Source organism: Parasteatoda tepidariorum, chromosome 5, assembly GCF_043381705.1.
Source record: "Parasteatoda tepidariorum isolate YZ-2023 chromosome 5, CAS_Ptep_4.0, whole genome shotgun sequence".
Classification (NCBI taxonomy): domain Eukaryota; kingdom Metazoa; phylum Arthropoda; class Arachnida; order Araneae; family Theridiidae; genus Parasteatoda; species Parasteatoda tepidariorum.
In genome coordinates this window covers 7,809,068-7,835,410 of record NC_092208.1, presented here as the reverse complement: position 1 = coordinate 7,835,410, position 26,343 = coordinate 7,809,068, and the positions used below count along the sequence as shown (strand labels likewise).

Here is a 26,343-nt window from a genome sequence, read left to right as displayed (position 1 = left end):
ATCAATTGATTAAATTAGACGATATACAATACAAATACGACGTTAGGATAAATCAGACGGTATATTTTATATATAGAGAGAGTCTTTATTATATCAGGTATTATATTAGTATATTATAATAATTAGGCCAAATTATTAGACGCACTATTAGATTTTATATTAAATCTTAATTATCAGGTGGTACTATACAGCTTTATTGTTTTCACGCGACTGAAACCGGTTTGAAATTGTTTACGTTCGTGCATCAATTGATTAAATTAGACGATATACAATACAAATACGACGTTAGGATAAATCAGACGGTATATTTTATATATAGAGAGAGTCTTTATTATATCAGGTATTATATTAGTATATTATAATAATTAGGCCAAATTATTAGACGCACTATTAGATTTTACATTAAATCTTAATTATCAGGTGGTACTATACAGCATTATTGTTTAACGCGACTGAAACCGGTTTGAAATTGTTTACGTTCGTGCATCAATTGATTAAATTAGACGATATACAATACAAATACGACGTTAGGATAAATCAGACGGTACATTTTATATATAGAGAGAGTCTTTATTATATCAGGTATTATATTAGTATATTATAATAATTAGGCCAAATTATTAGACGCACTATAAGATTTTATGTTAAATCTTAATTATCAGGTGGTACTATACAACCTTATTGCATACATACATGTAATGAGATCTTATTCAACAAATTTTTATATATTTCCCATTTGTATTTATTTTTAACGTATTGCATTACAATGTTAACCAATTGATACACGAGCGTAAACAAGTGCAAACATTGTTGTGAAAACAATAAAGCTGTATAGTATCACCTGATAATTAAGATTTTACATGGACTATACTGCGCCTAATAATTTGGTCAATGGCTGTATTAATTTTGGATTTCGTTTGAAGTAGAAATTGATCATGAAGTAGAAACTGATCATGCAGTAGATTAGATCATGATGATCGTTTAAATTTGAAACTGGCCAAGTCAAGCTTTTGGTCGAAAATGACATCACTACTTTCGAGGGAAGAGAGATGGTATCAGCTAACGTTGAAGCGATTTTGGAAAGTTGCTGCAAATTCTGCCTTTAAACTAAGTTACTATTTCTATTTTCTTTATTTCTATTTAATAATTTGTAATTGATTTTATTCCAGCCTCAATATATCTAACTACATTATTATCAAGCTCGTTTTTTACTCTAACATTTCAAAAAATTTAATTATATTAAAGAAAATGGCTGTTCAATAGAAAACAATAATGCAATTTACTGGTTAAAAGACGCTGTTGGCAAGAAAAATAATGAATGTGCTACTCAGATTAAGTTTAGACGTATCATGGGTTAGAGTGTCCTTATCCTCAGGCTAGCCGTGGGAGGTTTTCGTGGTTTTCCACTCCATGTAAAGCAAGTACAAGTTAGTACCATCAAAAAGTCCTTCACGGAGGCAAATTTCTCCCAATACTTGATCCAGGAGTTCTCTTGTCTTCTGGATTAGGTCTCCGTAGCCTTGTCTTCTGGACAAGGCTATGGGCAAGGAGTTGAACATTAGTAGTCGCAAACCCCCCGAAAAAGGGGTGACTGTTCAATGACGGTTGTAAAATAAATATTAAAAAAAGTGTTACAATGTATAATGCATCGACTGAACAAATACATCTTTAAATTATTAAAATCCAATAAAATCTCAGATCGGAAATGCACAAAAGAGAATCATTGTAGATTCCTAAAGAATATTTTACTCAAAATCTTACAAAATGAATAAAAACGTAAACTTTCTTCAATGAAAAGTTAAATTTTTTATTTGAGTTTAATCCTTGATTTTTATTTTTGAATTTTTTATTTTACTTTCAATACAACAATAGGAGTCGAAGTTAAAGCAGAATCCAAGTGGGGGTGGGAGTGTTGTGTCATGTAAACATAGAAGGAGAAACATGTGACAGAGTCGAATTCTTGGCCATAGATGGCGCCACTGGAAAACAAGAACAGTCGCAACCCTTGCCTTAATGGCCTATGACAACAAGAGTAATATTGTCAACATGTTACTCTTGTTGTCGTAGGCCATTAAGGCAAGGGTTGCGACTGTTCTTGTTTTCTAGTGGCGCCATCTATGGCCAAGAATTCGACTCTGTCACACCCGTTTATAGGGCGGACTCATTCATGCATCAATTCATTTATCCACAGATCGCAATTTTGACCTGAGCCAGAGAGAGCAAACAATCTCCAATACAAAACCCTCAGACGTATAATTTGTTGCGGGAACATGGTGGACTTTGTGACCCGACAAGTTTAACGTGCGCCTGTCACGATGATTGCTTAATAATTGAACGGATTTTGATCTAATCTAAAACTTAATTTAATCTAATTGAAAAAAGCCTTATAATAAAATAAAAAATCAGATCAAACAAAGACATTAATTTAAAGATATTTTTATTAAGAAAAATTTACATGCCCTTTTTATAGGTTCCAGGGAAACATTCATGCTGATCGTATGCGTATGTATTACAGCTACTATAATTTTATGTGATAAAATGTTTTGAAGATTTAACGAATTAAGAGCCATAACAAAGAACGCATAACCATAAACAAATAAACAGTAGAATTATATCCAAGATTCGATTGTTGACAGATCTAGCTTCATATTCATCTTCTTCAGAACGTTGTGGGAAACATAGCCTATGAAAATTAAATTTTAAAATATCAGAAAAATAAAGAAAATATTTATTTTTTTCCCTGCATCGATATAAAAATAGAAATACTTAGAATTATGAAGTTGAAAATTCTTATTCCTAACTTTTTAAACTTCAAAATTCTATTAATTATTTAATTATAAAAACTCAAAAATTCATGTAAAATTCTCAGAATGAAAAGTTAAATAAAAAAGCTTCTGAAAACTATCAAAAATAAGATGAAAAGATTTAGATGGAAAATATTGCTCTTAAAATTTTTCAAAAACGTGTTTCAACATTTTTTTAAGATATGAATCGTCAATTGTATTCACGAATTAAGTTAAAAAATAAAGTAACAATTAAAATAAATATGCAACGTATCAAAATGTAAATATAACACTAATTAAGAATTTATTATTTCCGGTAACAATCTTTGAAAAGATTAGAATTGCATTGTATTAATCAAATAATTTTTGATATTCTGAAAATTGAAAGATTCTCGCTTGTCCAAAAGCAAATTCTGTAATGTTCAAAATTTTTGCTCGTCATCAGCACTTGTTATTAGTGAAAACTTAAAATTGCATGATTTAAATAAAAAAAATTATGTATCAGTTTCTAAAAAAAATTACACCAGTTAAAAGAAAAATTCTAATTTATAAGTGAAATACATTTAAAATGAAAAATATCATTCAAAATTTATCAAAGACAAAAGAGAAAAACATCTAAAAAGAAACAAGAACAAAAAATTATTGAATGATTAAAGCCTGATACACGAAAAACAACCGAAAAAGCAAAATACAAAAAAATGCATTTAACATCAACAGAAAAGTAATATTATATATATTACTACATTATTATGCATAAAAAATCCAGTAGATTTTACGAAATAATATAAATTTCGTGATAATTGTTGGAAAACATGCTAAATATTTTACACGTAGGGAATTTCAGAGATTTTTGTAGTCATCAAAATAGAAAAACTGCAATATTTTCCAGTTATGAATTAACATTAAATGAACTTGAAATGTTAAGTATTATGTTTATTCATAATTTTTAACAGTAATAGATATTTAATTCTTCAAAGATAATTAACTGAATTTTCTAAATGAGGCAAGCTTCGTTATGTATTAGTGACACTTAATTAAATATCCAAGCAAGCAATAATTTGCATAAAAATTCTATTCAAATAGGGATTTTTTTTAAAAAAAATCTTCAATTTCAGGGAATTTTCACTGGCATAATCCAGTAGTCTACTGGAAAATCCAGTAGAGTTAGCAACTGTATTTATAAAGTACAGGTTTTGAAAGTAAAAAAAAAAAATTTATATTGATTTCAAATACTAATTAAGTACTACCCCTACTAATAAAGGATAAAAATTATGGGGTCGGGGCACTGGTGTTTGCTTAAACGATGAAAATCAACTGTGGAATCCAAAAATTAAAGGTAACAATTTAGATTGCAACTTCAGCACATTAATTATAAAAATAGTACATGTCAGATGATATATAGATTCATTCTCTGAATCTACGCGTCATTTTTCCTTTGCGGCCAGATAGAGTTATGCTGTATACAAAAGACAAGTGAAAATGTAAAATAAGAACTTACTCAGACGTTGAAAAGCTCGTAATTCTAAAGACATCGTCAAACTCTTCAGCCATTGGTTCCATCTTCATTTCTGGTTGTTCAGGTGGTTCTTGACCTCGTGTGGATTTATTGATGCTTATGTCCTTTAATTTAATACTCATTTCCCCTGAATTAACTTCAATTGGTTTATTAGTTGTTCTTATGTTGCCAATATCATCAACTACCGTCGTAGCATCTAATAATTTAGAACAATCATCAATGAATACTTCCGGGAGATTTGATTTCATTAAAGATTCTTCAATATTTTGCCAGTCTTTATTGATTTTTCCGTCGATTTCGTTGATTTTCATGAATTCGTAGTTTCCATCCATTGAATTAACTAAACACGGATCATCAAAATAATCCGTGCAGTTCGGATGATTTTCTGAAGCACTATTTAGTTGGGAGTACGAAACTCTTGTCAAATCGTCATTGTATAACCACATACCGCCATACAAGAGGGTAGCTGCAAATAAAATTTCGTCATCGAACTCTTCAGTTGGTTCTGTCTTCATTTCTGGTTGTTCAGCTGGTTCTTGACCTGGTGGGGATTTATTGATGCTTATTTCCTTTAATTTACCACTCATTTCCCCTGAATTAACATCAATTGGTTTATTCGTTGTTTTTATGTTGCCAATATCATTAACTACCGTCGTAGCATCTAATAATTTAGAACAATCACCAACGAATTCGCTTCGTTCCGGGAGATCAAATTTCTTTAAAGATTCTTCAATATTTTGCCAGTCCTTATTGATATTTCCGTCGATTTTGTTGACGTTCATTAATTCGTAGAATTCGCAGTTTCCATTCATGTACTTAACTAAGCACGGATCATCAAAATAATTCGTGCAGTACGGATGATTATCTGAAGCAATATTTAGTTGAGAATACGAAACTCTTGTCAAATCGTCATTGTATAACCACATACCTCCATACAAGAGGGTAGCTACAAATAAAATTTCGTCATCGAACTCTTCAGTTGGTTCCGTCTTCATTTCTGGTTGTTCAGCTGGTTCTTGACCTGGTGGGGATTTATTGATGTTTATTTCCTTTAATTTACCACTCATTTCCCCTGAATTAACTTCAATTGGTTTATTCGTTGTTTTTATATTGCCAATATCATCAACTACCGTCGTAGCATCTAAGAATTCAGAACCATCATCAATGAATTCGTTTAATTCCGGGAGATTTGATTCCATTAACGATTCTTCAACATTTTGCCCGTCTTTATTGATTTTTCCATCGATTTCGTTGATGTTCATTAATTCGTAGTTTCCATTCATTGAATTAACTAAGCACGGATCATCAAAATAATTCGTGCAGTACGTATGATTATCTGAAGCACTATTTAGTTGAGAATACGAAACTCTTGTCAAATCGTCATTGTATAACCACATACCTCCATACAAGAGGGTAGCTGAAAATAAAATTTCGTCATCGAACTCTTCAGTTGGTTTTGTCTTCATTTCTGGTTGTTCAGCTGGTTCTTGACCTGGTGGGGATTTATTGATGCTTATTTCCTTTAATTTACCACTCATTTCCCCTGAATTAACATCAATTGACTTATTCGTTGTTTTTATGTTGGCAATATCATCAACTACCGTCGTAGCATCTAATAATTTAGAACAATCACCAACGAATTCGCTTCGTTCCGGGAGATCAAATTTCTTTAAAGATTCTTCAATATTTTGCCCGTCTTTATTGATTTTTCCGTCGATTTCGTTGATGTTCATTAATTCGTAGTTTCCGTCCATTGAATTAACTAAATACGGATCATCAAAATAATCCGTGCAGTTCGGATGATTTTCTGAAGCACTATTTAGTTGGGAGTACGAAACTCTTGTCAAATCATCATTGTATATCCACATACCTCCATACAAGAGGGTAGCTGCAAATGAAGTTTCGTCATTGGCGTTCACTTCATCATGTTTAACAATTTCTGATTCGCCTGAAAAATATTTCATATTTTTCAAGGATTGATCACAAAGGTCTCGTGTCTTCTCCATTAATAAGAGCTCCACATTTGTTTTTTCCAAAAGCACTATATTTATTTTGCTGGAAATTTCTACGTTTCGAATTTTTTCGCTTTCTAATTCTCGTTTCAAAAATTTAATCTCTTCTTCTTTGCTGTTCAAGGCACCTGACATATCCTCAAGAGTACTTTGCAAACAGTCATGTGATTCTTTGATCTGAATCATTCTAGAATACTCCTTATTTAGTTCGAGCTTCTCCCGTTTCATTTCATCGTGCAGTTTGTCCACTTCTGCTCTCAGAGATTGCTTTTCCATAGCGTGAGATTCCATTAACAGACCTATTGCTCTACGGAAACATTCATTTTCATCCAATGTATCAGACTTTTCCTGGGTGAGTTCGTCGATTCTTTGCTCTTGCGAAACTCTCATCTTGGTTAAATATTGCATCTGCTCAGATAATTCTGAAGTTAGGCTTTCGATGCCTTTATTTATATCTGCAATCTTTGCACCGAACAATGAAAATTGGACTTCATCCTCTTGAAAAGAATCGTTCTCTGCTTCGAATTCTTCAGAGTTTGCACAGTCATTCGATTCGTCAGATGCTTCCTGAGATTGGAACATTTTCGTGTCAGACAGAAACACTTCGTTAAGCACCCAACATTTTCGTCTGTGACTTGTGCATACCTCTATGTAAAAATCCAACTCCTCTTTTGTTTCAGCCTGGAAAAAAAATAACAGTTACTCAAAGTTAATAAACAGACAACTGTTACTAAAAGAGATAACAGATACTAATGTTGGAACAGAACGTTTGAAAATTCAAATTTTTAGAAGACAAATGCGTTGCCATAAATCACAAGAAAAACATTTATCATCCGAACATGTTATTAGGCCACAAAAAAAAATTCAAAAATTTGAGTTTGATGATTCGCAAAAACTACTATTTTATTTTCAAGAAAGCTTTGATAGGAAAAGACGAATTGATGGAAATTTTTCAATTTTCAGTTAGTCGTCAACAACTAATTATTCGAAACTTTACATAAAAATTATAATTTCGATTACGTTACGACACCCTTCTTCCATGACTCTCCACACGCTAATGGTGAAAGCACTCGAAGTGTTGCCATAGGTACAGAGCATATATGGCAACGTTACTTTTAAAAAGTAACGAGTAAAAGTACAAGTATTTTTAAAAAAAGTAACGAGTAAAAAGTAAAAAGTTCTTATTTTAAAAAGTAACGAGTAAAAAGTACAAGTAAAAGTACAAGTACTAAACAAAAAAAGTAACGATTTAAAAGTACATTTCTAGGAAATCGAAAATTCAAAGTAACCTAAAATTTTATTGAATAATATTCTTATGTTCTTTAATGTTTTTGCAAAATTGTTGTTATTTATTTAATTATTTTTAATTTTGAAAGTTATGGATATTAATTTATTTTTAAATTCGGAAGAATATTATTATATAATTTTATAATATAATCGTATAATATAATTTTAAAATCAAATATAATTTTTTCAAACTTTTTATGGATTTGCACGAAAAAGAAATTTTATCTATTGATTTTAATTTTTAGTTTCTTATTTTTATTTATTTAAATTACCATTGATTTAAAATTGTTTTACTCTTTAGAAACGCGTTTTAAAAAGCACAGTCATAAACAAAGCAAACACGAGGTTTCAGATAACTTTGTGATCTTTGAGCTAGTAAAAAATAATTGAATGTGCAGTATAAGTTGAAACAGAGGGTACTTAAACAGGAAGTTAGCTGTGAATGCATATATATTGCACATTCATTTTATAAATTAAAAAAACATAAGCTTTTTTTTTAATGTAATTTTTTTTAAATTTTTTTTTTAGAAAGCTTACCGAGTTTTAGAAAAAAGTAACGATTTCATTCGACATTTCCGTTACAAATACTTGTACTTTTTCCCTAAAAAAGTAACGAAAGTACAAGTAAAAGTACTAAATTTAAAAAGTAACGAAGTACAAGTAAAAGTACGTACTTTTTACTTGTACCGGCGGTACAAGTAACGAAAGTAAAAGTACTGCCATATATGGTACAGAGTACTGCTCTACGCCACCTGTAGTTCATTTCGATCGCCAATAATAAATTTGTCACTTTATGTCATTGATTTTTAAAATAATAGAGGTTGTTTTTATTCAAATTGAAAGCAAAACGTCTCTTACAAAAGTGAAGGGAAAAAAATACAGAAATACATAGAACTATTTCCATAAAAGTAGACGTTTAGGTAAGAAAATTTTTGAAGAGAAAAAAAAAGTTTTCAAGAGTATCGCTAAGAGCTTCTCACATCCAATCAGAATATTTAGCATTTAAACGAACATATTAAAAAAAAAAAAAGGTGAATGCACTACGCATAATTGATCATTTATATTTTTTCGTGGTATTAATGAACTATCTTAACATTATATATTTTAAGACTGACTCGGGATTGCAATGAAAAGATGGGACTGCATAAATTAAGAAGATGTACAAATTGCAAACGATTAAACTATGTTTTACAGCATTATTATTTAATTTATTAATATTTAATGAATTTATTAATTAATTATTAATTATAATTACGAAGAATGAATTTATAATTAAGAAATTGTTATTTAATGCAATTGTTATTTAAATTATTATTAAATAATAATAATTAATAAGTTAATTAATTATTAATTAATTAATTATTATATATACTAAAATAATTATTAATTATAATTAATAATTATAAAAATACATTTGTTATTAAGGAATTATTATTTAATGCAATTATTATTTAATTTCTATTGTTATTTAATTATTATTTAATTAACTAATTTCCTTTAAACGATCATTCTTTAGACTTTTCCCTTTTACGCTCATCATTAGTATATTTGCTTTAGTTCATTCATCATATTGTTGTGCATTTGTTTTAAAAAAATGAATTTATCTATTTTAATGTTATGATATATTATGATGATATATTATATGGGCGTTGATGCCTGATCATTTATTGTTGAAAATATACAGAACTCTATCATGTTTATGTAATCAAAATCTTGTATGGTGATGAGATGTTGTCACATGTAATTTTTTAGGATTTTACTAAATGCCACGTTGGGTTCTCACAGGGCCCCCCTCAGCCTGGTCTTTTGCTGGTGCGGACCTGCTGCCTTTCTGCTTCAGGGGGACTGTCTCTGCGGCGAGTTCATCCAGGATTCCCCGTATAACGTACAAATAAAGAGGAGGAGAGCAATGATAGCTCAGGGAATAGAGCGTTCGCCATCCGATGGGGTGAAGCGGGTTCGAAGCCCAGGGTTGGCTGGTCGATACAAACTCCGCATCCAGCTTGCACCGACAGCAGTACGGACGTAAAATAACATCAGTGGTAGACGGATCATGGGTTACAGCACTCTTGTTGTCAAGCTAACCGTGGAAGGTTTTCGCGCTTTTCCTCACCATATAACGCAAATGCGAGTTAGTTCAATCAAAAAAGTCCTCCTCGAAGGCAAACTTTTCCGCATACTTTATCCGGGAGTTCTCTTGTCTTCTGGATCGGGTTCAAAATTACAAGGCTACTGAGTTGAACATTAGTAGTCGTAAACCCTAAAAATTGGGTCTGCTTTTGAGCGACGGTTATGAAATTATAAATAAATAAATACAGGGGGGCTGGTGTTTATATCACTTACTGCATTATTAATTAATAAGTTTTTTAATCTTTTCTCGATACTTGTTTGACAACCAGCCGACAAGGAAAGTTTAGTCAAATTCCAACAAATCGTCTCATATTGTAACTGATATCTGTAAAAAAAAAATTCCCCGTGTTTTCCCTGCACATATATATTATATACACAATATATTCAGAGGAAGCACACATTCACTGCTCTCTTGTGAACTATATTAGGATTAAGATGCTAGTTTTAATTACTGGAAAAACTTGAAGAAATACGAAACAGCTGAACATAAAACAAACAATGCTATAATAAATTAAATATAGCTGAAGTATCATCTTTAAATATCCCATAGATTGCGCTTGGTGAGGCCTGCATTTTTTTAAAAGACAGAAATTAGAAATAAAATTCCCTGTTTTTTTTCCCAGTTTGTAAGGAAAAATTCAAAATTCCCTACATTTTCCCCTGTTATTTCAGCTGATTTTTAAATTCCCTCTATTTCCCTGGTTTTCCCTATTCTCCTTGTGGAGTAGCAAGCCTGAGTACATATTTAATAGGAATTAAAACAAACAAAAAAAAAATTTTTAAATGTTGAAATTATTGTTTAGAACAAACATGTTCACAAATTAATGTTTTAGAATGTGTTGTTAACCATGTTTATCAGGTTTATCAACATAACCACCATGTGTTTGATAAACAGTTTTCCATTTTTGTCGAAAAATCAAGTTGTTTGGAGTCATTGTTTAACTTGGGGATTTTACATAAATACCGATTTCTTATTCCATTTTGTTTAGTCTAAGTTTTTTTTTAAAAAAGGCACAAAGTCATCTAAAGACTTGATCCCCTTGCAGCAGTTTTGTATATTACTAAAAATTTCACTCACCAGCTGTTTCATGTATTGATCATTTAGAGATTTCATCTTTTTCATTTCGATATCGATTTCAGATAGCTTGGGTTGAATGTCTGGGTCCTGCTGCTAAAATAATAATATTATTATTATTATTATTATTATTACCATTATTAATACTACTACTATTAATACTAATAATATTATTATTATTATTATTACCATTATTAATACTACTAATAATAATAATGATACTATTAATAATGATAATAATAAAATAATAATTATTATTAATTATTATAATAATTAATAATTTTAATTATTATAAAAATGATTATTAATAATAATAAAAAATAATAAAGAAATAATAGAATTCTTTTCTTATTTAAGTCGTAAATGACAAACATAAAAAAAAACTTTTATTGATAAAGTATTTACAAAACACTTCAAAATGTAGATAAACAAGTAATTGTTTTCTTAATTACTTTAAAAATCATCTTGCTGAAATCGACCAACCTAGTTTTAACGAATCGTTCGGGACCGGCAACTCCATTCGTTAAATTTATTATCAATTTTTGCAAAGAGTATTATATAGAAATATCAATGCAAAATACCCTTAGATATACATATAATGAGAAAAAGTTATTATTGTTTACCACGAGCTTAAAAATTATAAGTCATACGTTAGGAAATCGACTTTAAAATGATCTTAATTCTTTAACGCTACTTACTTTTAAAACTTAATACATTATAATTACATCCTTGAATTAGGGTGTGAAGTATTCAAAATTTCAAGCTCAAAAAATTCAAAATTTTAGTTTTATGTGCGAATTTTTTTAGCGATTGTTGTTCGTTAAATCAAAGCTAAAAATTCATTAAATGAGAGCAGCTTAGCACAATTTTTGTAGGGACAGAAAAAATACTCATTAAATCGGAGAATTCGTTAAATCGAAGTACGTTACATTGAGGTTTGACTGTAACTACAAACATACATTTTCAATTTCATAGCTTTACTCAAAATGTTACCATCAGCGTTCGGCCAAAGATTATGTATTATCGTCTAACGAAAGTTCTGATTATAATAGAGTTTTTCTTGGAGGGGGAAGAAGCATAGATTTTTTGAAAACAAGGACCAAGAGAGTGAGGTATTAGTCCTCATTTAACTGTTCCCCCATAAAGTGCTTGACTTTGCGTGCAGGTCGTCAGGCTACCGTAGCGGGGGTGCCATCCACTCTGCAAAGGATCAAAATTGTGATGGCATGTCTTCGGATCATCCTCAGGGATGTTTCCCAGACAGTCGCCAATAGCCCATTGTGCAGCTCTAACAGCAACGTAAATGAACTACAACAACAACACACCTAGTGTTAAACTTACTATCATAACCTACAAATTTCAAATATCTAGTACACCTAGTCAGGAAAAGAAGAAAAAAAATTGTTTATATACCTGTTGTTCAGATAAAACAAGACTGTCATCTGTCTCATCAAATACTGAAGATACTTCAGTGTCAGGCGAACTCATTAGAGATGAATCCAAAAGAGAATCATCTCCTACATTGCCATCATTAAGTGCAGTCCACTCAGCAATTGGAACAGTCTCACCTGGGAGCAAGATGTACTTATAATTAAATCGCGAACTCTTCTAAATAGTTTTATGTTACACATGCAATTTGCAATTTTCTGATGGATCGGATAGCATTTTAAGCACAGTTTCTTAATAAACCACAGCCGCAATGGGTTATATTTTATAACCATCTTTGAACAGTAGACCCAATTTTTAGTTAACGACAACAAATGTTCAATTCTGTTGCCTTGTAATTTTTGAACTCAATGCAGAAGACAAGAAACTTCTGGATCTAGCATTGGGAGAGATTTGCTTTCATGGTGGATTTTTGGATGGAACTGACCAGCATTTGCGTTACATGGAGAGGAAGACCACGAGAACCCACGATCCATCTACCACTGGGGATATTTTACGTCAGTGCAAGCCGAATGCGAAATTCATATCAACCAACCATAGCCGGAATTCGAACCCGGCTGGTCTCATTGGGAGGCAAGCGCTCTATCTAGAGTGAGCCGCCACGGCTCATTCTACATTACGAGGTAAATATCAGACTTTTAAAAGTCTTTCAACACATTTTTTGCTAAAAAAACAGCGCTAGGAGTTGCCATGGTCGCCTCATGCCAAAAAAAGTTGCATTTTAGTCGACTTTGCCAATCCTGGAGTTTTTCAAACAGAAACCAAGTAAAGTTAGGAAATGAAATTGTCAAATCTCTAAAATATCTAATGTATGTATAAGCAAATCTATTGAGCCTAGATGGCTCAGGGAATATTGGGTTCGTCTTCCAATGAGGTGACTTGGGTTCGAATCACAAAGATGGCTGGTCGATACGAATTCCGCATCCCGCTTTCCCCGACCATGCTGACGTAAAGTACCCTCAGTGGTAGACGGATCTTGAGTTACAGTCCCTTGCAATCGGGCAAACCATGGGAGGTCTTCGATGTTTTCCTTTCCATGTAAGGCAAATGGTAGTTAGTTCCATTGAAAATCCCCCACGAAGGTAAATTTCTTCCAATACTTGATCCAGGAGTTCCCTTGTTTTCTGGATTGGGTTCAAAATTACAAGGCTACGGAGTGGAACATTAGTTGTCGTAAACCCAAAAAATTGGCTCTGCTTTTCAACGACGGTTATAAAATAAAAAGTCTGGTAATATAAATAAAATAAAATAAAGATAAGTTAATTATTAATTAATTATTAAAAATTAATTAAAAAATTATGTATATAAGAAAAAATTGGGAACTTACCACTTCTCCATCTCTTTAGTTCCGATACAGTTTCTCTTAAGTACATCTCAATGTTACTCGAAAATCGATTCAATTTGTCTTCATTATTCTTCAAATTTGGATGCAAATTATTTTGTATTACTTTTGCCCTGAAAATCAAGAGAATTTTTGGTTAAGAAATGATTCATAGCATGTTTCTTCTTATTAAAAAAAAAAAAAAAGAAATGTAAGAGGGATTAGCTAATAAATACCTGGATCCAAACTCCAATGACAATTTTGTTTCCAATTCCGAGAAAGGATTGACACAAATGATGATGGCCGTCTGTGAATTTCCTCCCAAGCTTTCCTTTAGCAATCGAGTGAGAATACTTTCTCTGTAAGGTATAACTGTTTTCTGAAAAGAAAATTTACAAAAATTCATAAAAATGTTTGTGTACAGGAAAAGAAATATTGTTTGCCTACGGTAAGAACTCATACCTGCCAACTTTTGATCCCTTCCATTATCATTTTTCCCAGTGGTATTAAAATGGAATTAAAACTTCAATTTTAAGCAAACAAATACGTTGCATTTGAAAAAACTTAAGTTGACAACCATGATAGTAACGCATATTAATATATGTGCTTCATTTTTGTAAGAATAGTGGTGATCAAAATCATTTAAAAATTAAGTTCATAAAAGAAAAAATAGTATATATTTACTACCACTTTAAATATGAAAATAAAATCTTCCGGAAAATCCGGGAGAGTTGGCAGGTATGACACTCCCTCCGCCACAAAGTCTGAGGCCACCTGCTGCTATGGAAACAAGAATAGTGCATTTCAAGAAGGGTATAGTTCGTTCACCAGGAGTTTGTACTAGGCTCCTCCCTCACCTCGTGGTATCCGACGATACTATTTCGCCATTTTTGAGAAAAGAACAATCCTGATCTTTATGTGCATTTTCTTAACATTAAATATTTCATAAATTAGATGATATTTCTCTCTTTAGAGTGAATAGTTTGTCCTTTTTGGTGCAATATATTTCATTATAGATAAGAGTATTAACAAATAATAGCAGATGATAAAGCGAAGATAGTGACTGAAAAGGAATCCACTGTTTGCTTTTGGCGCGCATTAAAGGGTTGTTTCAATTTCAAGCACGAAGACGTTCCGCTGAAATGAACTCTTCCTCCTGGTGAACGAAGCATAGCTTCTTTTTACTCTATGGCTAACACAATGGATGGTGTTTTCAGAAGAAATGTAAACAATAACAATCTCGAGATGTATGCCTGCTCTAGTTCCGGTCAGAAGGTTTGCAGCTGCTTACTACATGTTATTCTGCGAGGCGATATTTTCAAACGGATAATTTTGTTCTCAATAAAAGAAATAAATTAGAAAATTTCTGAGCTCAAATCTGCCGTATTTCATAAGATATTAATGCTATTATGTAATTCTGATGAGTTTGAAGAGAAAATTTGTTTTAGTTATTTAGAGATAGATTGTTAAAAAAGGTGACATGTTTGTTAGAATTTGAATAACTCGCTTTTTTGGCAGTCTTGATACGGCCTCTTTCCGTAAGTTTATTACTGTATGTTCTTGTTGCAAGCTGTGCACCATCTTACGTTAGTGTAAACACTTTTAGCATTGTAAACACAAGTAATAAGTAATCAAATACATTATTTGCAAGAATCTCAAAACACAATGATGCCAAATGGCTTTAAAATACAACGGAAACAGTAGCCCGGAAATTTAGGCGGCATCGAGCTTGCAGCGTTCCCTGGTGTAGAAAACACCATCCATAAACCGGGGGAAAAGATTCCCTTTCTCTCTCCGACCGAAGCTAAAACCTGTCCTAAACAACCCTACTTGAAATAGTTATATCTCGTTACCATAGTAACAGCCTTTAGTGCAGACGAATGGCAAGGGGAGTCTTTACTTTAGACAAACATATGCTATTCTAGTTTGTAAAGACCAGTTAAAATTCCACTTACTTTTCCTTCAGACAATAGGGATATGACTTTGGTTAGAACTGAAAGTGACTTGTTGATGTATGTTGACTGACGTTTAATTGCTGAACCATTCTGATCTTTCTGCCAGGCCTGAATTTGAAAAAAAATAATTATTTTAAATTCATAAAATTCACAATACACCTCTAATGAAATGTTAAGAAACCGACATGCCGAGGAAGGAAGTTTTCGTCTCAAATTATTTTTCTTTTTTATAACTAGTTTAAAATTTAAAAGCAATTTAAGGTATGTTAAGGCGAACCTAGAGTTTGTCATGAATTGCTAAAAAAAATACTTCAAAATATTAAAATGCAAGCAAATTATGAGAAGAGAACTTCTCCGTAGCGTCAAAGTTACCAACTCATAATTTGTTTTCATTTGTACATTTTAAAATACTCTTTTCAGTATTTAAAACTTCATGGTTTACTATAGCTTTGTCTCCACAGGGCTGCCGTGAAATACCCTCAGTGGTAGACGGATCATGGGTTAGAGTCCCTTCGCCGTCAGGCTAACCGTGGGATGCTCTCGTGGTCTTCCTCTCCATCTGACGCAAATGTGGGTTAGTTCCATAAGAAAGTCCTCACAAAGGCAAATTTCTCCCATTACTTAATCCAGGAGTTCCCTTGTCTTCTGGGTAGGGTTCGAAATGACAGGGCTACGGAGTTGAACCTTAGTAGTTGTAAACCCGAAAATTGGGCCGGTTGTTCAACGACGGAATATAAAATATAAAATAGAATATAGGCTTGTCTGAGCTCACTTTTCGTACACTTTAAATTTTAAATTAGTAATGAAAGAGAATTTGCGACAAAAGTTTTCTTTCGTGGTATGGCGTCCTCTTAATGAATTTAGGAAATCGATGAGCCAAAATTACCGAAAAGAATACTTTTTAACCCCTTAACGATTGGTTAATTTTCAAGAAAACGGTCATAAAAGTGCCTATTTTTTTTCTGACCTCCAAACATCTTGTTCTGACATCTAGTTTAAAATAAACTAACTATCTACAATGACCTTAAAAATATCCTAGTACTGCCATCTGGTGTGAAAAATGAGAAATAAAATGTTTTTCAGGCAAAAGAAATGAATTAGTTTTATTCTTATTGGCGCGTTACTAATGAACACTCCAGCCCGGAAATATGACGGGAGCGAGAAGTAGAGGGCGAACCATCATCCCGTCAATTTCCCGGAATTGAGAAGAAAAGGGTTAAAGAAATCCCTAGAGCGTTGCGTGGAATATGTTTATATGGGGGAAGTGAGGTTTGAGCTAAACTGGGCGGCCTAGAAACTGTCAGATTTAATGAAGATATTCATAGTTGATTTTTAGAATTTATTAAACATAATAAAATTAATTCTGTAGCAATTTTTGATTTCCAGAATCTCTTCAATAGCATTCCCTGTTCTAAACTAAAAGAAGTCCCTTTGAATTATTACTATGATTTTAAGAATATCCTTAATTACGATTTCGATTATTGAAAAATTCTAATTAATTTTTGTCTTTTTAATAATTATACTAGTGGGCTGCGCCCCCTGCTCACTAACGCTCGCCAACCCCCGAAAATTGCTACGCAATCTTATATGGTTTGCTTCGCTCGCTACTAACTTAGGTACATTGCAAATGCACAAAGTTCTAAGAATTCAAAACAATCATTCAAATCCATATAAAAACTTTTTTTTTTTAAAAAAATTACATCTTTTTAGTAAATACTAAGTCATTAAAATAAATTTGAATTCAAATAAATGACATGTAATTCGTTAAACCTATTAGAAATGTGCTATAGTATAATTCGTGAAAAAAATCAAAAATCGTCAAATAAATTCGTAATATATAAATTCGTGAAAAAAAAAGCGCTTTCGACAAAATACTAAAATAGAGATCGATCGACAAAGACTACTCACTTCTGCCTAGCTTAATAGTATGAGATTGTTGCAGCTGCTCTCTGGTTATTTCAGTTTCCGTTTTTAAAAGCGCTATATGTCGAGCCACCTCTGCTAGATTTGGCATGTGACATTTTTAGTAGTAATCACTAGTCGATTTTCTAGCGTTGCCATTCGGGGAGTTGTAGTGAGGCTTTTTTTTTTTGTCGCCGTGTAAGAGAAATAGTAACGTAAACAAAACAAAGCAAACGTTGCCACCGGTGGAAAAGAAATGCAGCCAAAATTTAGGAGCCATATAAGAGAATTATATATATCAGATCTTTACAATGGAAAATATATTTTTCTTCAAATTGATGGAATACCACAAGGATCTAATTATTCCACTCTCTTAGCTAACTTATTTTCGCACTAATATGAAGAAAAAAATTATACTTACATTAAATTTGTTTTTAGATTGATTGATAATTTAATTATCTTTAATTTTCAGGATTATACAATTTCATTAAAAAATATCTGCGCCGAGGAATTAATCTTCCTTCGTAACCATGATGATTAATTTTACTTCGTGATTAATTTTAATTTTTCGGATTTGCGTATTATAAAAGAAGAAAATATCTACTTTGTCGATTTATACAATAAGAGAAATGAGTTTAATTTTAATATAAGTAAACTAATTGCTTGGAATTCTAATATTTCTAAAAATATCTATTTAAATACCATTTTTAATGAAATGAATAGAAATAAGGGACTATGTAGTAATGTTTATTTATCCAAAACACAAATAGACAAAGTCTTTTAAAATTTGATTTAAAAAAAAAACAATAAAAATGAATAAAGAATATTAATAAGAATATGAATAAAGTAATCAAATTCTACATAAAATCATTGAGTTAATTGTATGTTATTATAAATAAATTTACTCAAAACTTCTTTGTTAATTTATGTAATTTTTATAATGTGCAAATCCATTTCGGAAAAATCCGCAGTTAAAAATATGTCAAAATGAGCAATTCACGTTTCTTTCTCTTTCTCCCTTTTTCCACCTAAATAAATGTTACTTTTCTAAAATCATCAAAATTGTAAAATTAAATATCAACCTTGTTAATTATTAACTTCTTTAAATTATCTTGTATAATTACCTTGAGCACATTCATTTTTTTGCCAATCCTTGGTAAATAAGAAATCAAACGCGCATCAGTACTGCAGTGAGAATGCGCTGCAAAATAAAATCCCTCTATTTACCTCAATTTGCTCTTCTGTTTTCCTATTTTGTAATCTGGCAATTTTATTACGAAAATATTTTAAATCATTCTTGAAAATTTTCTCGTACATGTAAGTTCATTTGAATTCGCTACACGCTTTATAGATTTCGTTGTGTGTTCTGTTTTTTCTTTACATTTTATTTTCTGCTTTTACGTGATATTTATTACTTAATGTTTTCTATTTTGTTTCAAAATTTTTTTGAGCGCTCCTCACACTTTTGTATTGATATATTTTTCTTTGGCTATATTGATACATTATTTGAAAGCATTTCTTTTTGAGGATGTAATCGTGTGGCCTTATGATGAGATTATATTTTTTCCCCGGATTTTGCTTTAAAAAAAATATTTTTTAATTTTTTTTAAAAATTGTGTTATTTAATTTTAATAATTTTTCTTCTTCTCTTTCATCATTCTGTAATTTTTTCCGTGTTTTTTCAACATTTTGAACTTTTAATGCCTCTTGGAAATTACATTTGGAACAAGTAATTCATAGAACTAATTTTCCAAAATGGCTATTATTATAATGCCTCAAAAAGTTTAATTTGAATAAAAGAATAGCTCTTTTAAGCGGAAACGACATTAATTAAAATTATTTATAACTAAAAAAGAATCATTTATGGACATAGTAAAGAAGTTAAGAAAATCTTATGGTGATACCTCACAATTAGTATCATCTCATAATAACTTTGCCATATATGATTGATTATGTAAAATATTTTTAATGTATATAATAGGCTAAAACACCGTGCTGAATTCAACGTGCCAACGAATAAAAGTTCATAAACAATACTTCTAATTATTTCCAGCTCTGATTTTGAATAAAAACAGATTTATTTATCATTTTAATAATAGTAAATTATTATAAATTATGGTGTTATTTCTTATTTTAATAAATTCAAGAGCATTGAGCCAACAATTATAGTGGTACTTTTAAAATATGAAAGAGTAAAAATGTTAAATTTGGTTCTACTTATCGTTATACAATAAAGTTTAAGAGGTCTCTATTCTCAGCTTTTCTTTCATTCTTTCTATTTATTTTTTTTTTATTATATATTTATTTATGAATATTTAATCATATTGATAAAATCAAATTCCTCAACAACTATAAACTTTGTAAGTTTCCCAGATCTCGCGAAAAACCTGTGGTTTTATTTGTTTACAGCAGAAAATATCTACCATTCACGTTTATAATAACAGTATTTAATTACCTTTTCGCTGCCAGCTAAATCAACTAACAGTAGTTTGCCAAGTAACTTTTTCTTAGTTGCAATGTTCTCTTGTTTAACAACTATCTGGAAGATAGTATGGCTCCTTGAACTTACCTCGTTCGCATCTGAAATAGAAATAAAATTCAAATAGTTGTTAATTACAAAGAAAAATAAAAATAATGAAAAATTAGATTAATATTATTATAAATAACTCAAATAACCTGTAGCAGCAATCTGCCTCTTCAGTTTTGCTTTGCAAAAGTGGTTCATTAACTCGCTGACACTTTCCACACAGATCTCAGTGCCTCCCTGGAATTAAAAAAAAAGAACGATCAGAACGAAGAAAATATTGAAGAGTGTCCCAGGATTATTGGGACAAACTTTTTGAAGAATGGGACATCACAAGGACTCGGATTTAAATAAGAAACCTAGGTCGGAAACGTCTTCGTACGCCTCATTGTGTTGTTTTTAAGATTCATTATGCGAGGTTCCATGGCCTCCACGTTCTCCTGATTTAAGCAGCGTGGATTTCTTTCCTTGCGGTGTACTAAAAAGTGCTGTGTGCTTAACACCTGTGGATTCCAAAATAGATTGTACTTCTACGGTTTTTTGTTATTTTTTAATTTTTTAATATTTATTGATTTATTTTAATTGCTTATTTATTTAACATGTTTAATTTATTTTATTCATGTCAATTCTTTATTCATTTGTTTTATTTATTTTCCTTTTTTAATTTAATTTACAACAATTTCATGATGTTTCATTCTTACTCTACATTACTTTTATCTTTCACTGGGAAATTTCCTTAGTTTTTGTAGCCCAGTTATTAGTTTTACAGTCAAAATTACGGAAAATTTTAATTGAATATTATTTAATAGTAATTAAAAGTAACATAACACTTACAAAAGACTTATATTTGATGACTTGTAATTTTTTTCTCTCAATTTTGAAACGGAACATAAACGAATCATATGTGAGCGAATGTATTTAGATGGCTGAAATAAAAATACCGTGAATAATGAGGAGGGAATCTTAGCACTTTATTATAATAATATTCGATGCCTACTACTATAAAAGACACATTTTTCTAATGAGGAGAGAATCTTAGCACTTTATTATATTATATTCCATACTAACTACCATAAAAGGCAAATTTTTCTAACGAGGGTGGAATCTTAGCAACTTTATTATATTACATTCCATAGTGACTGCCATTAAAGGCAAATTTTACTAATAAGAGGAGAATCTTAGCACTTTATTATATTATATTCCATACTTACTACTATAAAAGGCAATTTTTCTAACGAGGGTAGAATCTTAGCAACTTTATTATATTATATTCCATACTTACTACAATAAAAGGAAAATTTTTCTAATGAGGGGAAAATCTTAGCACTTTATTATATTACATTCCATAGTGACAGCAATTAAAGGCAAATTTTACTAATAACTGGAGAATCTTAGCATTTTATTATATTATATTATATTATATTATATTCTGATAAAAGAATTTCAAAATTATAGAAAAGTGCATCACATTGTAACCGTAAGGACTTCGNTATTATATTATATAATATTATTTACTACTATAAAAGGCAGTTTTTTCTAATTTAATCTTAGCACTTAATTATACAATTTAATCTGTTTATCTCAAACCTATTTATCTCGGAAACCTGTACATCTCAAAATTTCGGAAATTCTCTACATTTACTGTCTAAAATCAGTGTATTTTCCATGTTTATGTCAATTTTTTTTAAAGCCTCCGTTTCTCAAATTTCTAATATTATAGCGCAAATGTCAAAACTTTCTTTAGCGGTAGAACTTGCAGGCAGAGATGAATTTCGTGAACCCACAAGAAGTAGAGTTGGGAGTGTTTCTTGGAATTCCAATCAATATCCCTGCACTTCCTTCACAAGGAAGTAATACAATGATTCTGGCAGTAAGTGAGGAATTAATGAGTAGTGACCGCAAGGGGTTAGTTTTTCAACATAGATAAGAAAGCTAAGAATAGAATATCATTTTCTCCTCAAAATTGCAACCAATGGATCAAAGGACAATTAGGAGTTTTAAAGTGAACTATAGGAGACAGTTGGCAGGCAAACTTGTAGATGCCATCCATGAAAAATGCTATCAGAATTACTGTCTTTTGCCTGGATAAATGTATCTCTAAAAACTATCCAAAATGGTTTTAAAAAGCTGGTTTTAAGAATAGCTGTGAAGATAATGAACAAGAGGTTGAAAGCATTAGTAAAGAAGAGAAAACTGTTGACGATGAAAATGCAGGGCCAGATTTGCCAGAATGGAATGCAATAAAGTCTGGATTTAATGTTCACATTAGTTTTGAAGATTTTTACAAGTGGACGACTGCCTGGCAACATGCGGAACATTGACAGATGCGGAAATCATAGATAATGTCAAAGGAATATCAAAGGAAGAGGAAGAAGCTGAAGATCATATTGATGAACCAAGAGTGAGAGCTAAAGAAGCAGAAAAAGCGGTAGAATTCTTATTAACTATTCTTGAATCCCTGGCAAATGTTGGCTATGAGGGATTCGAGCTCTTTCTAACCTTAAAAGAATAGTCGAAACAAATAAGATTATACGTCAAAAATCTTTGAAAAGTTGTTTTCAGTGTTAAATGTACATTAAAAATTTTTTATGTAAATCGATATACATGTCTTCGATATAATGCAATCGATGTTCGATATACATGTAATCGATATGCATTGTTCGATATATGTGTAATCGATGTATATGTTTTATAATTATAGAAATGCCTATTTTTTTCTACTTAAAGCAATTAAAGCACTTTTAATAGAATTTCTTAATTAAATTTAATTTTTTTAAGTACCTTGTATTATATTCCAAACTTACTGCCATAAAAAGGCAAATTTTACTAATGAGAGGAGAATCTTTATTATATTAATATTCCATACTTACTACTATAAAAGGCAAATTTTTCTTGTCATCATACACTTTTAAATTCCTCTTTTGTGAGTCTGAAAGATAAAATAAGAAAAATTCATTGATCATAGATTTTTTTTCAAAGAAAAAAATAAAAGGTAGATACATTGCAAAACAATATATTGTATGAATGCTGCTTTTTTTTTTCCTTGTGAAAAGGCACTAACGGTCATAAAAAATCATAAAACATACGTTTTTCTTTTTTTATAAAAATTCATTTGCAAACAATTAGTATAAATTTTACTTACCATTAAACAAGTCATGGATTCTTTCCAGATATATCTCGTAAAATGAAATCTGAAAAATTAATTAATAGTAATAGTTAGCAATTAATTTGTAGAAGCAAATTTTAAAAGTACGATCTTATTTTCTGAATTTATTTCAATTGTTTTTTACATATTTAACCACAATTAACACTCTGCGAATTAGTTTTTTGCGTAATGTTTCGATACATTTATAGTTAATACACATATAACATGGAAATTTTAAAACAAAATCTTATTGTGTCCCCAAAGTATGTAGACCCTCGATATAACAGTATATCTCTCTACAACAATATATTGTTGTAGCGAGGTTTTACTGTAGTTTGAGGCAGTTTTAATGACTTATTAGAGACATGTAATTATAAACATTAATTTTAGTTTTTGATATTTAGAAATGACTTACATAACTAAAAATAAAACTGAAAAAGTTCATTCTTCAGCAAGAATACAAAAGACGACGGATGCAGTTTGCTTGATAATCTTAAAAAATTTCATTTAAGCATTTAACTGTTAACCGTGATAAATCAGTTTGAATATATGTGAGACATCAAATATTTGGAATAACATGACAACAATTCCTACCTTTATTTCACATTTTGAGTCAAGTGTGGACTCAGCTTGGTTGAAAATATCCTGGGCTACACGTGGTATGATTCCAAATTTATCCATATTTGCTACGTCACCCTGAAAATAATTAACTACATAAGTGACAGTAAAATTTCCCGTTGGCTCTAATCCATCTTAATTCATGTTTTTAGGTAAATTTCAAGCATGTCAAATTATGTTTTAAATCACCTTTTTCGTTGGGTCTTTAAAAGTAATAGTCTTTGATTTTCTGAAATTGTATGGCTTATAGAACATGAGAGAAAATAAAAGTATTTTTAATGAAATAGAAATTGTTGATAAAAAAAAATATTTAAATTGCGTTTTAATAAAATATGCAAAGCAGAGAATTTCAGGGATTGTTTATTATGAATAAAAAACACAGCTGATAACATGGATAGTAAACAATCCAGTAGATTTTACGAAATAATATAAATTTCATGATAATTTTTACATAATGTCCTAAATATTCAACGCAAAGAGAATTCTAAGTATTTTTATTGTCATCAAAATAGAAAAACTGTTATATTTGCCACTCATGATTGACATTAAAAATACTTGAAATGTTATGTATTATGTTTACTCGTTTCAAATATTAATCTGCATTTAATTCATCAATGATACTTAAAATATTTTTTTTAATTAATTTAAGAACAGAGTTCTGAATAAAAATAAACTGAACACTTTAGAGCAAAAAATTTTGAACTGATTTCTATAAATAAGGTTCTCGTCATTATAGTTGTTTCTTTTAAATTAAAANGACATTAAGCATACTTGAAATGTTATGTATTATGTTTACTCGTTTCAAATATTAATCGGCATTTAATTCATCAATGATAGTTAAAATATTTTTTTTAATTAATTTAAAAACAGAGTTCTGAATTAAAATAAACTGAACACTTTAGAGCAAAAAATTTTGAACTGATTTCTATAAATAAGGTTCATTTCACTATGTATTAGTAATACTTATTTAAATATTCCAGCAAGCAAGCAATAATCTGTACAGCAATTCTATTTCAATTGGGACTTTTTTTTTTAGGAAACTTACTTAATTTCAAGGAATTTTATAAAATGTACAAAACCCAGGAGAATTTAAATTAAATCAGTAGACCAGGAGAAACTGGCAAAATCCTGTAGTCTACTGGAAAATCCAGTAGAGTTGGCAGTTATAATAGTGTGCTAGTAACTACAAAATTAAATTTGTAGGGATGTTTTCTGGAATGTGTTTAACCTTTTGCTTACGGATGGCACAACCACACGTGATGGAACACCTCAAGCAACGAGTTAAATAACAAACATCACTAGAAAGAGATAGAGGGCCGGGATAGCCTGGTCGGTAGGGCGCTGGGCCCATGTCCGAGAGTTCCTGGGTTCAAACCTCGCCGGCTGAAGACTCCCCGTGTAGTTGGTGACTGATGCACGTTAAATTCTGTCGAGTCGCAAAGTCCTCCATGTTCCCATAACAAATCAACACCACTGGGGGTACTGGATCGATCGTTCTCTGATTCAGGTCAAAATTACGATCTGTGGATGAATGAACGGATGTAAGAATGGGTCCGCCTTATAAACGGGTGTGACGTATGGTGTGGCTGAAGTCAGATTCTTGGCCATAGATGGCGCCACTGAAAAACAAGAAACGCACTCTCTGCCTCAAATTGCTCGGCTTCGCCAAGCTGGCTTGCTAATGTGGCAAGTGACATTAGAAACAACAACAGAAAAGAGCTAATTGTTTCCACCAACGACAGGCTTTTAAATATGATTTGGTTCACTGTTTGAAGACTATCCCACATAGCAAAATAGGGTTTATTTTCAGTCAGCAAAAACCTATTAATATAAACCTAAAAAGGTTTGTTATGCGGTTTGCGTGTAAATCTGCTAACCTTAAAAAGATATGTGCGACAATCTGCTCTATTCTACGGATATTGCCCTAATCCAAAACCTTGCAAAACAACCTTCTATATAAAAACCTCAAATCGAGGTTGACTTAGAGCGTTCGAGGGTGAAAAAAATCCTTTCATAAAGCTAGTCTCTAGGTGAAGATAATCTTAAATCTAGGTCATTATAAGGTTTCTTTTCTCAAAATCTTGTATGCTCAGCTAAAATCCACATTGTTATGAAATTTTAAAGGACAATGCAATTTGATCCTATCGCTAGTGTGACCTCAGCAAAAACGTCTTTATGAACCTAAGTGACCATTTTACCTAAATGGCAATACTATTTTTAAAAAAAACTTTAAAAAACAATTTTTTAATCCTTTTAGGATGAAAGGTTTGAAACCGCAACATTTTTGCTTTACTGGAAAAAGGTTTTTAGTTTTACACGTAAACCGTATTACAAGCCGTATCTTTTTATGTTTACATTAAAAAAGGTTTTTGTTAAGGGAAAATAAACCTTATTTTGCTACGGGGGATATGCATTCTTAAATTCGTACAAAATATATTTTTGTTTGAGCTTTAAACAGTTAAACTAAACATTTTGAGAAAAAAAAATCATTATATTACCTCCATGGTGAATGTCTTTCCAGTTGATGTTTGACCATAAGCAAGTATGGTGCCGTTGTAGCCTTCAAGAACACCTATATAATCGATGATTATAATATGAAAATGCATGAAATGTAAAAATTAAAATATTT

At 30.9% G+C, this 26,343-nt stretch overlaps 2 protein-coding genes across 4 annotated transcripts in view; both read right to left on the bottom strand.

Annotated features, from left to right (window-relative positions):
- LOC107451091 (twist-related protein) overlaps nucleotides 1-26,343 on the bottom strand; it is a 101,917-nt gene that overhangs the window by 34,797 nt on the left and 40,777 nt on the right. The gene's annotated exons all lie outside the window — the stretch shown is intronic.
- LOC107457386 (kinesin-1 heavy chain) lies at nucleotides 2,421-26,343 on the bottom strand. The gene is made up of 13 exons (XM_043045799.2): nucleotides 26,213-26,343; nucleotides 23,691-23,792; nucleotides 23,094-23,142; nucleotides 22,822-22,880; nucleotides 20,104-20,191; nucleotides 19,883-20,007; nucleotides 15,526-15,633; nucleotides 13,807-13,949; nucleotides 13,577-13,704; nucleotides 12,217-12,371; nucleotides 10,807-10,899; nucleotides 4,282-6,992; nucleotides 2,421-2,683 (listed from the first exon to the last, which is right to left on the bottom strand). The coding sequence occupies exons 1-13, from the start codon at nucleotides 26,318-26,320 to the stop codon at nucleotides 2,560-2,562; spliced, it is 3,993 nt and encodes a 1,330-aa protein (XP_042901733.2). The 5' UTR covers nucleotides 26,321-26,343; the 3' UTR covers nucleotides 2,421-2,559.

Bases quoted from the DNA above. Each gene is read 5' to 3' on its own strand.
- LOC107457386 (XM_043045799.2), bottom strand. From the start codon at position 26,320: ATGCATTTTCATATTATAATCATCGATTATATAGGTGTTCTTGAAGGC. The intron at 23,793-26,212 runs GTAATATAATGA...AATTATTTTCAG, and splicing joins GAAAGACATTCACCATGGAG to GGTGACGTAGCAAATATGGA. The intron at 12,372-13,576 runs GTAAGTTCCCAA...TCTTGCTCCCAG, and splicing joins ACTAAAGAGATGGAGAAGTG to GTGAGACTGTTCCAATTGCT.